The following is a 13,474-nucleotide window of genomic DNA, read 5'->3' as shown; positions in this document are numbered from 1 at the left end:
TGGACGGCTTCCCAAAAATGCAAATGTCCATTTATGTACGAAAAGGAAAGATGATAAGGGAAGCAAAAGACACAAACACAAAAGCTCCTCTCACATCATACTGGGCTGATAGTATGCTAAAAAAGCCGCTTTCATTTATTGCGAGTACCAGATGCTTGAATGTGCTTTTAAAATATCTAGCAAGTCACCATGCTTGGCTACTCGATTGTTTCAGAAGTAAACATCAAGGTAGCAGACGACTCATTCACATCTAGTCAGAGTCGCTGAGTTATGCTATCAATATTAATCACTCTCCAGTCTGATCAAAAGACACATAAGCAATGAATTATAGGACCTGTGTCCAATAAGGCACCTCTGTTTTATTTCACTGCACTGTGTGGTGTAAGAGCCGATAGAAGATGGCATCTCTGATATAAACTCTAAACGATCAAGCCTTTTAGTGTGAACATGCTCAAGTATATGAAACGAAAAACTAAAAAGAACAACGAAAACATTTAAATACCAGGATAAGAGGCACTTCACAATCAGTGACTTTTAGGGAGATTCTAATGCAAATCATGTTTATTTCTGAATGTCATGTATCACAATACATTTTCATATTTAAAAAGAGCTCAAAGAACTCAATATCTGACAAAACCATGAAAACACAGCTTCTGGTCCGTGAAGTATAGTACTAAGAAATACAAATTCTGCTTGAGATACCACATATCCTGGACAGATAGTTAAGATCGTTAACAGTAGTGTACATGTGGGTGAAATATTTTTTATATTTTGTAAGTCCTGCAGAGCATTTTCTAAAGTTGAACAAAAAGCCACATTTTCATCAGTGGGCAGTCAAATTTCTATGATATTAATTATTTACTTTTTAAGAAAATGTTAAGAAATTACTTCATTTAGCAAGAATGCATTAAACTGATCAAAATGCATGTTTTAATTATAATAATGTTTCACGATAGCACAGTTTTTTTCTGTATTTCAAATGAATGCACCCTTGGTGAGCAATAAGAGATTATTTCAAAAACATTTTTTTTAAATCTCACTGACCCCAAACTTTTGAATGGGACTGGAAGACAAGTATCCTTTCTGCACTTGTCTGGGCTGTAGACTGCTAACTGCACATCAGCATTTCTGTATATATTTAGTGAGCAGTAGATTTTAAATTGGGCATGCTTCTCTGACCCTTGTCCTTCTCTTCCCTGGCACATTGCCAGAGGTTATCACACAAACACACACGTGCACACACACAAAGGCAACAGGATCATATATATCAGAGCGAGTGCTAAACCAGACAGCAGCTTTGGGCCAAAACTGCTTACATCCACATTAGTAACACTATAAAAAACGCCTGCCCGCACCCTCTACATCTCACCACTACTGCACAACTGTATTTATCCTTCAAAACAGTTCAAAATCTCCTGAAAATTTGAAAGAAAACTACATTTCAGTATATTTTTGTGATTATCCACTAAATATTTAGTTTGCTAAAAGTGAGTAACCTCACCCAGGCTTTTCCTTCCATCTATGTTTCTATCCAATTCCCGCAAGAGATCAATTTATAAATGTCCTACTGGTGCATAAATATCATCTCAGCATGCTCTTGCAAACAGTGTTTGTCCTTCAGCACAGAAGCGTAACTATAAGGGATATGAAAAGAGGGGTGGGGCAGAGAGTGTGTGTGTGTGTGTGTGTGTGTGTGTGTGGGAGCAGGTTGCCTGGACAAGAGCGCGGCAGGAGACTGTTGTGGAGACGGAACCACCAACTGGGATCACACTCGGGAATTATGCACCTTTATGAGCACTCACAGTCTCTCCTTCACACTCAGTCTGACTCTCTGTCTCTCGTCCCTTCCACTCGTAAACTGTATCTCTACTTCTCTATATTATGTTTCAGATTTCATATTAACTACTTCGTGCTATACGCACAAAGACGAGCAGACTCATAGCATGAGCGTTCATTTATTGCTAGAAGATGTGTATTTATTTTGTTCTTAGTTATGTTCTTAGTTTAGCCACTCCACATATTTTTTGAATATGCATGCACAATATTTTCTAGTCCTTGTGGTTTCATTGATCGGTTCAGGGGAGTGGACCGGCTATTGTTCTCTGGACAAAAAGGAGCTCATCTTTTAGAGCAGAAGCATGATGCTTGATTTCCAGCTTGAGGCTTGAATTTGATGCTTGATTTAGCATGATCATGATAAGCTCTACAAATCAGCCAGAACCGGAGGACTAGGACATAATTATGTTGATATTCCACAATTAGAATCTCAGCATCTAATCATGATTTTATGTGTCAGTCGCTAAAAGATTTATACCAGGATAGAATGCAAAATTCCCTGTAAAAACAGATTTATTAATCAGACTTCACTACCAAGCAGGTCTGCTTGTAATTGTAAACAAAACAATATCTAAAAACAATGATATATCTCTCGACTACCCATATAAGCTGACATTTCTATGAACATGAAGATTGTAGGTTTGAATTAGCATAAAGGGGCGTATGAAGTAAAGTGTAAATCTTGCATGACCCTCTTCTGTTAAGCTTTTAACCACTCAAACTCAATTTTTAAATATTGAATATTGACTAGCATTTTAATATGCATTATTTAAAAATATATTAAAATTGTAACAAGTTTTATTCATTTAAAAATATAAAATATAGCATTAAAGACATTGAAAGAAATATATTTTGTCAAATAGATAGATAGATAGATAGATAGATAGATAGATAGATAGATAGATAGATAGATAGATAGATAGATAGATAGATAGATAGATAGATATTTGAATTTATGGAGATTTAACTTGATAAAGCAATATAACTGGGACTATTTTACAGTGCGACATATTTTCACCAACTTTTTTGAAGACTTTCCACGTTTTCGTCATGACATTTTCAGCCGTGGATCTTAATGAGAAAGTGAACACAGGCACACCAAAGAAGCTCTCAAAAGAAAAGGAGTTGCACACAAAAATGAAAGGAACAAACCGAAAACCCTTCGATTTGCATAATTGCACAATCTCTTTGACTGTACTGTAACAACGATTTTAATAGTTGAAAGACGGCCGAGGAGGAGGACTGTCATCATCTACGTGCTCGCAGTAGCGGGTTTGATGTTGCACTGAGAGAATTAAATCCTGCCGTCTCCTTCACGAGCGCATCACTTCATTCCGCATCAACACGCGACACTAAACATTCAGATAGGGGAAACCATAACACTGTAAACCAGCCTACCTGCATAACCTTTGATGTTGTAATGTTCACGTATAGAAGTCCTGTGTTTTCAGCGATATAGAGAGTGGGAACCGCATCGACACAGCATCCCGGAGACTAAGGAGAACAGAAGCCTGAAGAACAGCAGGGGGCGCTCCACTGCAGCGCGGCGCTCAATCACCACAAACACAAACCCCACCCGAGACACACAGAGAGAGAGAGAGAGAGAGCGTGTAGCTTTCATTGTGTGAGGAAATGACCTTAAAATGTTGCTATCATTTAAATTTACTTTCAATCAAGTCTTGATCACCAAACTAACAAAGTTAAGCATTGAACGCGCGCGGATCTAAGCGTTATTCTTTAGCTTTCATACTAACAACAGTCATTGATGTTTAATATGTCATCAATCATTATTAGTTATCATTAGTAATTAGTATCCATACAAATGTTTACCAATCCACTACCCTCGTGATGTCATTTACACAAATCCAGTTCTTTCTGGTCTTGTTTTGAAGGATGATTTCGCTCAAATTAAGCATCATCTCATTGTACGATCAGATTCTCCACATTTTACATAAGAGAGATTTTCGCCGTTTCCAGGAAACGTATAATCTTTTCTTCCTGGTGCTGTTGGGTGTACATGCTAGTTGTTACATGTTAGGTCGTACATGCAAATGAGAACACATTAGCTGATGTCATAGGACAATAAAAAATAATATGAGAATATAATCAATACTAGCCTACATTAGAACAGAAAGTATGTGATACTCAATTCCCTTCTCTTGCAGATGGTGTTCTGGGCCAGACAACATGAAGATGGCGTTTCTCAAGATTAAGGCAATACACAGCTTCCAGTGTCCCAGATAAAACTGGACATGTGGTTTAAATACGTGAAATTAGGATGAGATGCCTTTGGGATACTGAAAACAATTACCATGCAGCTAGTCTTGTTTCACGATTAATCCAGGCAGATGTTTTCACACTATGATTTCTACAAAAAGCTCATACAGAAGAATATCATGGAAGTGCGATTCGCCCCATTGAAGATATCCTTCCCCTGAAAACATTTAATCTAGCATCAGATTTATGTGGTGCTTATTTTCTCCACATTTGATTCAGAGCAACATGTAATATAGCTTTATTAATAAGTTATTTTTGACTCCTGTGCATAAAAGCCAAAATGTAGCATGGGAAAAATGGGAAGTCATTCAAAAGGAATTTTTTTACAGGCAGTGTGTGAATTTCTCTGGAAAGATTTCTGTTCCTTTTCAGACTGCCAAATAAATTGAAGTGTCGGCAAACGGCAGAAAAGACCCCTTTATTCTAACGGTGCTGAAGCAGGAAAATTCAAACAAGACCTTGGAGACCAAACAGTGAGAAAGCCCACAAACATCAGCTCCTAATCTCACTCCTCTAGTTATCGCTCTCTCACTCTAAAAAAAAAGATTTAAGGAGTAAGAACAAAAAATAACTATCTATTTGGCGGAGGGTTGACTAATGGTTGTCAGCCAAAAAAAAAAAGAAAGCTTCAATCTGTCTATTCCACTGAGAGTCAGATGAGAGGCTTGCGTGGATTTCAATTCACATTCATAAACATAGCAAAATGTATCTAACATTTCATCATAGCATTTAAAACATCCATTTAATTGAGCTTATCTTGGCTTCTGTTGGCGTAATCATCATTTAAAAAAAAAGAAAAATATCTAGTGTACCCCACAAATATTAAAACGAAAAGAATAGAATTGAAAAAGATTTACAAACTTTGTGCACATTTTGAATGTGTGAGTTTGTTAAGGGTCAAATTATCAAACGAACTTAATCATTTATTAGGTCACTAAACAAAACCTTTACTTCAGAAAAAAAAGAAAAAAAGACAAATGCCAATAATATAAAGCACACCATAACAGATTGAAAATTGATGGAACAAGTGGAATCGTACAATTCTTCTTGCAGTGATCACGATAGCTTAAGTGTCAAAAATGAACAGCCTAATCAAAGTGTCTCTGTTTACTAGACAACAATCTGATGTGTGATAGCTAGGCTTGTTCTATCTCCACAAGAACCCCATCACAGTCTTTCGGGTGGAGGAACATCACAGGTTTGCCATGAGCTCCTATCCGTGGCTCTGGGGAGAGCAGTCGGATTTTCTTTTCCTTCAGATCAACTATTGCAGCATTGATATCATCCACCTGCAATTGAACAAGCAACACATAAATTATGGATACTGACACTTAACTGTGAAACAAGTTCAATATTTAGTGTGAAGACACTTCACTTCAGATTGATTCACAAGAAATCTAATTTATGAATTTTCATTATTTTTCTTTACTATTAGTATTATTATTATCCCATTTAATGTTATTTGTAAATTGGAATATTCAAAAAGCTAGAATTAACAAATAAAATAATATTTCATACTGTATCCTAGTATGTAATTTTCAATTTTTCAAAAACAATTTTTTTAATCAGAATCATCAAATGTTGTTTAATTAATAAAAATGAAAAGATTAAAAAAGGCAGCGCAGAAATACTAAACATCTTAGCCAATATAGGAGGGCTTTGAATATTATGTCGGACAATAAGGGGCCTTTAGTTTCAAATGGTTGAGAACTACGTAGCACTGATCGAACCTAATTTTGTATTTACCTCGATACAGATATGATGCATCCCTCCAGCTTTGTTCTTCTGCAGGAATCCTGCAATAGGACTTTCCTCTCCCAGAGGGTGCAGAAGCTCTAATTTTGTGTTCCCCAGTTCCACAAACACAGTGTACACCCCGTGCTCAGGGAGAGGCACAGTGGAGCTCACTCGAGCCCCCAGCACATCACGGTACAGCGCTGTGGCTTTCTCCAGGTCTGGCACTGCGATGGCCACATGATTCAGTCTGCCTAACTTCCACAATGACTGAGGGACACCTTGACCCACCGGTACAGTCAGAGACACTGCCCTCACTGAGGGTAAAGTGTGCCACGCACACCTCGAGAAACCTGTAACTACAAGAGAGATGAGACTGCAGCAGTGTGGATTCATTAAATATGGAACTAAATTAATCTATAGGTGGATTTTATTAACAACAGCTATCAAACAGTACGAAAGAGACAAGTGTGACGTATCCAGTTAAAATAAAGCAGCTGTAAATGTTGCTAACATTTAAAGGAAAAACAGAGACACTAAAACAATATCGATTTACTACAGTTTACCTGCAACCTTCAGTAAAGAGGAAGCCATCTTTTCGGTCATCTGAAAGAAACAAAACTTTATTTAAACAGCACGAACCACGTGTTCAGTTATGGCAATAGACGCATAATTTACCCATATAAAAAATCATAATATTGAAAGTTTAAAAAAAGAATTACGTTAGACCAAAAACCACTAAATCGCTATATTAAGAAACTCCGCGGTTATGGAACATTCTATGTGGAACGCAACAACAGCGCATTTTGTTTCCGGGGGTTGTATTTACAAAGCGTGGCGTTACGCAGCCAGAGAGAAACCCACGTGAGCGCAGAGATGGCGAGCGGTGATGGCAGCACGCTGGAGAGTTGCTTACAGTTACTAAACAGCGACACAGCACACCCCGAGCTATTTCTCAGGTTTGATACACGTTAAATTATTAAACTGTTTTGCTGAATGGATTGTTAATTTCTAACGTTATACGAGCTTAAACGCGTATCGGGCCACACGTGCACAAGTCTAACGCTGTGGTGGTTACTAATGTAATATATATGATATACATTTCTCTCATGTTGATTTCTTTGGATGTTTTATTTATAAAACCTAACTAAATATAATGAATGATTAATATATGCAAATTGTCATATAATATTACAAATAATTGTGTTTAAAAATGGTAACGTTTCTCTTTGTATATTTTTGACCTTTATTCAGTGTCCAGGATGCTCTGGCAAGAGACTTCAAATCACTTACCAAGACTCTTTATGATCTGCATAAAGCCCACGAGCCTGCAGACTGCAAAGGAAGCCCACTGGAGCAGCTGGTCATCGAAAACTTTGACGAGGAGCAGATCTGGCAGGAGCTGGAGCTTCAGAACGATGCATTACTGACACATTTTGAGCAGGCAGTTGAACAAGCGGTCACAGATGACACTATAACATTTTTTAAAGATACAGAGGAGGAGGAGGAGGAGGAAGAAGAAGAAGAAGATGTTGATAATAGCGAAATTGCTAATAGTTTAGAAGAAGAGAGTGCAGAGGAAGATGATGATGATAAGGACAAAGAGGAGGAATTTAAACAGAGGTTGAAGCCATCTGCAAGCAACGAGGATGATGACTTCTCTGGTGAAGACTCAGATTTGGACTTTGATGTAGATAAATTTGAAGAAAAAAACAAACAGAAACAATCTGCTGCCAAATTATCAAAGTCAAGATCTCATAGGACTCAATCCGAAGTAGATGACAGGTTTTTTAAACTATCAGAAATGGAAGCTTTTTTGGATGACATGGATCGAAGAGAAGGAAACGAGAGCTTAGAGGGGGACATCGACTACTTTCAGAATTTGCCATCTGATGATGACGAGGAACTCAGCTTTGATAAACCTGTAGCGCTCACAAAACAGAAAAAGGTAATGGACTTTTCCTGAGCCTTTATTTATTTGTTTTTGCAGATATTTTCATTTGTTGCATGAGCTTTATGGACACCAGGGTGTAAAACTATGGGTCTAATATAGATGCATGTAAAAGGATTGTGTAACACAGAAGTGTCGAAATCAAAAATGTATTCTCATCTCATGAAACTCAATGTCTTTTGTTTTACAGAAGAAAAGCTCCAGAGATATGAAATACAAAGATTTCTTTGCTTCAGTAGATGCAGAGCCTGAAAAGATGGATCCAGAATCTAATGATGATTATGAGGGAGAAGATGATGACAATGAGCTGGAGGAGGAGGAGGAAGAGGAGGATGAAGATGATATGAATGAGGAGGATTTTGATATGAATGAGTAAGTCATGAGGATACCTGTTTTAACAGAATACAATGCTACAGCATTTTCTTTTTAGAGATCTAATGCATTTCTCATCTTAATTTAGGGATGACACAGCAAGAAATGCTTTACGCAAGGTGACCTTTGACCTCCCTGATGATGATGATAATGACAGTGAGGGAGAGGATGTGGAAGATATTCTAGGTGGAAAAGCCAAAAACATGCCTAAACCTGAGTCCAAGTCATCCTTTGAAAAGAGACAGGAAAAGGTTTGTCTCTGTACTTGGTGTCTTTAACTAAAAAAAGTATTTAATCAGAATCTGCATCTTTAATTATTTCAGTTCAGTTAGTCACTTTAGTGCTTCAACATTTAGTTTTTCATGTGTTATGTGTGCTTCATTTCAGCTTTATTTCAGTTAACATTGTTTTTTAAGTGTCAGTCGACAATACTAAGCCTGCTTTGATATGAATTTAAACAGATGGCACAAAAGATTGAAGAACTGGAGACCGCTGCATTGTCCGAGAAGCCGTGGCAGCTGACAGGAGAGGTGAGCGCTCAGACTCGACCGGAGAACAGCATGCTGGAAGAGGATATAGCGTTTGACCAGGCCTCTAGGATGGGTGAGAGCTTCATGCTGATCGTCACAGCAGAACACTTAATGCCTCATATAGGTTTGTTCATTACTTGGTTTCTCTCCTCCACAGCTCCAGCCATCACAGAAGAAACTACCTTACAGCTTGAGGATATCATCAAACAGAGAATCAAAGATCAGGTTGGTTTAAACCTCATGGTCTGTGTTTAATGTTCATGTTCTAGTTTGATGCCGTCAAGAGATAAAGTCAAGTGAAGTGGATCTAAATCATTTCTTAATTCAGATTTTATGCAAATTGTCCATTGGATTGAATACCAGAGTTTACTTCGGAATGTTTTTTTGAATGATTGTCCACTTGTTTCATAAATATGACCCAGTGTACTTCACTTTCTTATGGCTTTATGGTTGTGCTTCAGGTGTGGGATGATGTGGTGAGGAAGGAGAAGCCTAAAGAGGAAGTGTTTGAATATAAGAAGAGACTCACTCTGGACCACGAGAAGAGCAAACTGAGTCTGGCTGAGGTTTATGAGCAGGAGTATATCAAACAGACACAGGTGAGTCCTCACATTTCACTTCCTGCTCATTCTTATGAACACTTATAAAAACATTTTAGGTTATAATTTGAATGAAGTCGACAGTTGTGTTCAATGTATATAAAAATGTGAGTTACATACGTAACCATTCAAAAGTTTGGAATGATTAAGATACTTTTTTGAAATAATTCTCTGATATTTACCAAGGCTGCATTTATTCAATCTACGATTTAAAATTGAGGAGAACCATTTTAAATTTGGTTGAAAATGTCATTTATTCCTATGATGGCAAAACTGACTTTTCAATATCCATCACTCCAGTGTTCAGCATCACATGATCCTTCAGAAGTTATGCTGATTTGGTGATCAAGGAATATTTCTTATCAATGTTGAAAAATATTGTTGTGGAAAAATATATATATATATATATATATATATATATAATTTTTTTTTTTTTAAGGACCCTTTGATGAATTTTGATGCATTTATTTGAATTAGAAACCTTTTTGTACATTATAAATGGTTTCCCTGACACTTTTGATCAAATGAATACATCTTTCTGGAAGTAGTATGAATTTCTTCACAAGAAAAAAAACTGACCTTTTAACTAATGTATTCTATTATATTGTGTTTTTGTGGGATTCAGGAAAAGAAGGAAGAGGAAGAGAACCCAGCGCATGTAGAAATCCAGAAACTCATGGACACACTCTTCCTTAAACTGGATGCGCTATCAAACTTCCACTTCACGCCAAAACCAGTGAGTAAAATTGTCCTTGTGGCTTGAGCCAGCTGTAGTGTATTCCTGCATGTGACGTGAAAAACAAACAAAACTGATTTCCAGCTCTGTGCCTATAGAAATGTTCAAAAAACGTTCAATTTAGCTGTTCATTGAAACAGCTGATGTAAATCTGCGAACATTGAGATATATTGGTCTAAACACGTGAAATGGATTCCTGTTCTTTCTCTGTTTAGCATATTCCTGAAGTGAAAGTGGTTTCCAACTTGCCTTCTATAACTATGGAGGAAGTGGCTCCAGTCAACGCCAGTGACGCCACACTTCTGGCTCCAGAGGAGATTAAGGTTTGTGTGGCCTGCTCACATCAAGTTTATCAGGAAACCTCACTCTTAAGTGTTTAGGAAAGAACCTGCTTTGTAGTTTCTGAGTGAAACATTTACACAAGTTAGATCTCAGGATCTTAATGAGATGTCGATGCATTTATTTTCCTTATCTCAGGAGAAGAATAAGGCAGGAGACATACTCGGAGACACAGAGAAAACCACTACAGATAAGAAACGAGAGAGACGCAAGAAGAAGAAACTGAAGCGCCTGAAGATTCAAGAGCGGGAGAAGAGACAGAAAGTCAAAGAGGTGATGAAAGGAGGAGGAGACAAGACGAAGAAGAGTAAAGCGGAGGTTGAACAGGCTCTCAAGAAACTTACTAAAGGAGGAAAAGCCAAAATACTCACGGTCAGTAACGAAGTCAAGTGCAGCATTAATGAATCTAATTAAGTTACTGTGGTTTTGTTTAGGTGTATAACGTTTTTTTTTCTTTCTTCCTCCTGTACATTCTGACAGAATGATGGCATGGATAAGGCCCTGCGTTCCTCTCAAGCCTTCTTCTCCCAGTTACAAGACCGAGTCAAGAGCCAAATCAAGGGCTCAAAGGACCAGACAGCAAAGAAGAAGAAGAAACAAAAAGAGATTTCTGTTAGCAAGCTCAAGTTGTAATGTTGACTTGTGTCAAAAGCAATATGTACAGTTGTTAGTTTTAAGAAATCTAATTTTTGCATTCTGTCATTGTTTATTAAAATACAGATGGCTTTTTCCTGTAGATTTGAGTCTCTCTATATTTTTGGACTATATCAAACTAAGTCTCACTATTAATTCTTTAAACAATAAAAATATTGTTCACTCTTACTATAAATATTGCTTATGGACAGATAGAAAGCTCTTTTACAGATCACCTCACAGAGAACCGTGAGTGATATATTAATAAATCAGTCTTTTATTAAAATCACCAGTACACAGTATACTGTCAGTATAGTAACCATAAAAAGTACTTAAAACACCGAAGTCAGACATTAAAATGCCAGTTTTATTGCATTACATGTAAAATATCAAAACATCTGGCATTGGTAGAGCCACTTTTTTGATTGTTTTTTTTAACTGTTTTCATGGATCTATGAAGTCAGTTCCTGTCACAGTAACAAATTTACATTTTCCACAATGTTTGCCAACTAGAAAGTGTGCAAAATGTATTTTTTTAAAATATATCTTCATATATTAAAACCTAACAAGCTTAATTTGGGGCTATGTCAGGTATGTCAAAAGTATGTCTTTGCTATACTTCTTTCAAATAAATGTTACTGGTTTTGAATTTGGGATATACAATTTGTGATACATGATGCATAAAGTGTATTATTAAGTATTTTAATGATTTTATTATTTCTTGTGTATAAAATACTTTTGGGGGCTAATGTAACATCCAATAAATGAATCCAATAAAAAAAAAGAAATACAAGTTATATATTTATTCATTAACATTTCGTGAATTATGTTTTCTAATAGTGTTTTCTAAATGAATAAATGTTCCATTAGTCATAGCGATAAGTGGACAGAAGAGGGCATTCCTGTTGTGCTCTGTAATGTTTCCTTTCTTTGGTTATGCTAGTTTCAGCTGAACATGTTTTCTGAGAATGCTAACCAATTAGATTAAAGAAAGCTTTTACTGTTTTCTAAACTTGTAAAACTATTAGAAAGTAGTATTTATGTCTTAAAGAACAAAAAAGGAAGGTTTCCATTCAAAGGTGGCAATTCTTTTTATTTGGAAGAAAATCTGAAGAGCTCACAAACAAAAACTAAAATTAAGATCATTTTCTGACTCTACACAGACACAACTTACCAACCAATGATATCTAAACAACTTCCACACCAAGCTTTGGAAATAATCAGAGTTGTTCCATTGACACACCAGAGGGAAATCTCCTGTGATGTGTTTTGTAGCTTTTAATATCCAGGGTGAAAAACATTTAACAGGTACACTAAAATCAGGGCCCACAACAAGGCACAGAGGATATGTACAATATCATTGTTTTAGTTTCTTTGCATAACTGAATAAATAGCAGTGCTGTTTGATAAATCAAACTGTGCCATTAGAAAAAAAACACAGTTTTCATACTCCAGACAGCATTAGTGGTAAACTACACACATACTGTGCATTACTTCAGACTAGTTAAAGGGTATCAAGGGAAAAGGGTAAGTACCAGTTCTAGGAAAAACAAGTGAAAGCATATAAATTGGAAGAAAAACTAAAATAAAAATACAGTCCCCAAGTAATTAAAAAGGCTCCATATCAAACCAAGACATCACTGTCACACTAGTAAAGTAACTCCAAATAAAAGCAAAAGTTCACAGGTGCATTAGAACAACTTTCTCAAATGATAACGTCTAATCTGAAACTCAGATTCTGTTGGAGACACTGACTGCAATTCAAGTCAAATCAACCTGTTGACTGGCTTGAGCAGCTTCGGTCACCTTCAAACAGTCAATCTGTGCTTTAGAAAGAGACGGGTCTCACAGACCGGAATCCAGCCAGCCAGAGAGGCACCCATACGTGCACAGTTATTGGGTTTACACTGATAAACCCCGTCACTTCCTATATCAAGTTTCACAATTTTGGTTAATGATTTTAATACAGCTAACTATGGTTAGACCTTACCAGAAGGTTTCTAGAAATCTTAAACTATTTTAGGATTAAAAGATAAAATATATGCACATTTTATACCATAGATTTAAGTTATATAGTTCTACAAAAAAACTATATGTGAGCCTGGAGCACAAAAAAAAAGAATTGAGTCAAAATGATTGATTTTTCTTTTATGCCAAAAATCATTAGGATATTAAGTAAAGATCATGTTCCATGAAGATATTTTGTAAATTGCCTACCATAAATATATCAAAACTTAATTTTTGATTAGTAATATGCATTGCTAAGAACTTCATTTGGACAAATTTAAAGGCGATTTTCTCAGTATTTAGATTTCTTTGCACCCTCAGATTCCAGATTTTCAAATAATTGTATCTTGACCAAATATTGTCCTATACTAGCAAACTATACATCAATGGAAAGCTTATTTATTCAGCTTTCAGCGATGTATAAACCTATATTAAAAAAAAAAAATCCTTATGACTGGTT

General features: G+C 36.4%; 3 protein-coding genes across 8 annotated transcripts in view; 1 reads left to right on the top strand and 2 right to left on the bottom strand.

The window, feature by feature from the left end:
* The window catches only part of apba2b (amyloid beta (A4) precursor protein-binding, family A, member 2b), a 93,111-nt gene extending 89,726 nt beyond the window's left edge, over positions 1-3,385 (bottom strand). For 3 of the 5 annotated variants that reach the window (XM_059530074.1, XM_059530077.1, XM_059530082.1), the window contains exon 1: positions 3,235-3,384. The gene's annotated coding sequence lies outside the window, so the exon portion shown is untranslated. Of the gene's footprint in view, positions 1-3,234 lie in introns of all 5 variants that reach the window. The other 2 variants (XM_059530076.1, XM_059530078.1) reach the window with 2 other exon arrangements.
* A 1,306-nt stretch (positions 3,386-4,691) lies between these two features.
* On the bottom strand, positions 4,692-6,591 carry mcee (methylmalonyl CoA epimerase). 2 transcript variants are annotated; one of them, XM_059530088.1, is made up of 3 exons: positions 6,414-6,591; positions 5,860-6,206; positions 4,692-5,402 (listed from the first exon to the last, which is right to left on the bottom strand). In XM_059530088.1, exons 1-3 carry the CDS (start codon positions 6,451-6,453, stop codon positions 5,250-5,252), a joined length of 540 nt encoding a protein of 179 aa, XP_059386071.1. In that variant the 5' UTR covers positions 6,454-6,591; the 3' UTR covers positions 4,692-5,249. The 2 variants fall into 2 exon arrangements, with proteins under 2 accessions (XP_059386071.1, XP_059386072.1); XM_059530089.1 differs by having other exon boundaries at positions 5,860-6,200.
* Positions 6,592-6,649: 58 nt separating this feature from the next.
* Positions 6,650-11,110, top strand: mphosph10 (M-phase phosphoprotein 10 (U3 small nucleolar ribonucleoprotein)). Its single transcript, XM_059530083.1, has 11 exons — positions 6,650-6,806; positions 7,102-7,795; positions 7,989-8,170; positions 8,259-8,421; positions 8,632-8,773; positions 8,858-8,925; positions 9,162-9,299; positions 9,925-10,035; positions 10,251-10,358; positions 10,513-10,746; positions 10,855-11,110. The coding sequence occupies exons 1-11, from the start codon at positions 6,724-6,726 to the stop codon at positions 11,005-11,007; spliced, it is 2,076 nt and encodes a 691-aa protein (XP_059386066.1). The 5' UTR covers positions 6,650-6,723; the 3' UTR covers positions 11,008-11,110.
* The last annotated feature ends 2,364 nt before the right edge of the window (positions 11,111-13,474 follow it).

Source organism: Carassius carassius, chromosome 3 (assembly GCF_963082965.1).
Source record: "Carassius carassius chromosome 3, fCarCar2.1, whole genome shotgun sequence".
NCBI lineage: Eukaryota > Metazoa > Chordata > Actinopteri > Cypriniformes > Cyprinidae > Carassius > Carassius carassius.
Note: the sequence above shows the minus strand (reverse complement) of the source record. Positions and strands in the feature narration are given on the sequence as shown.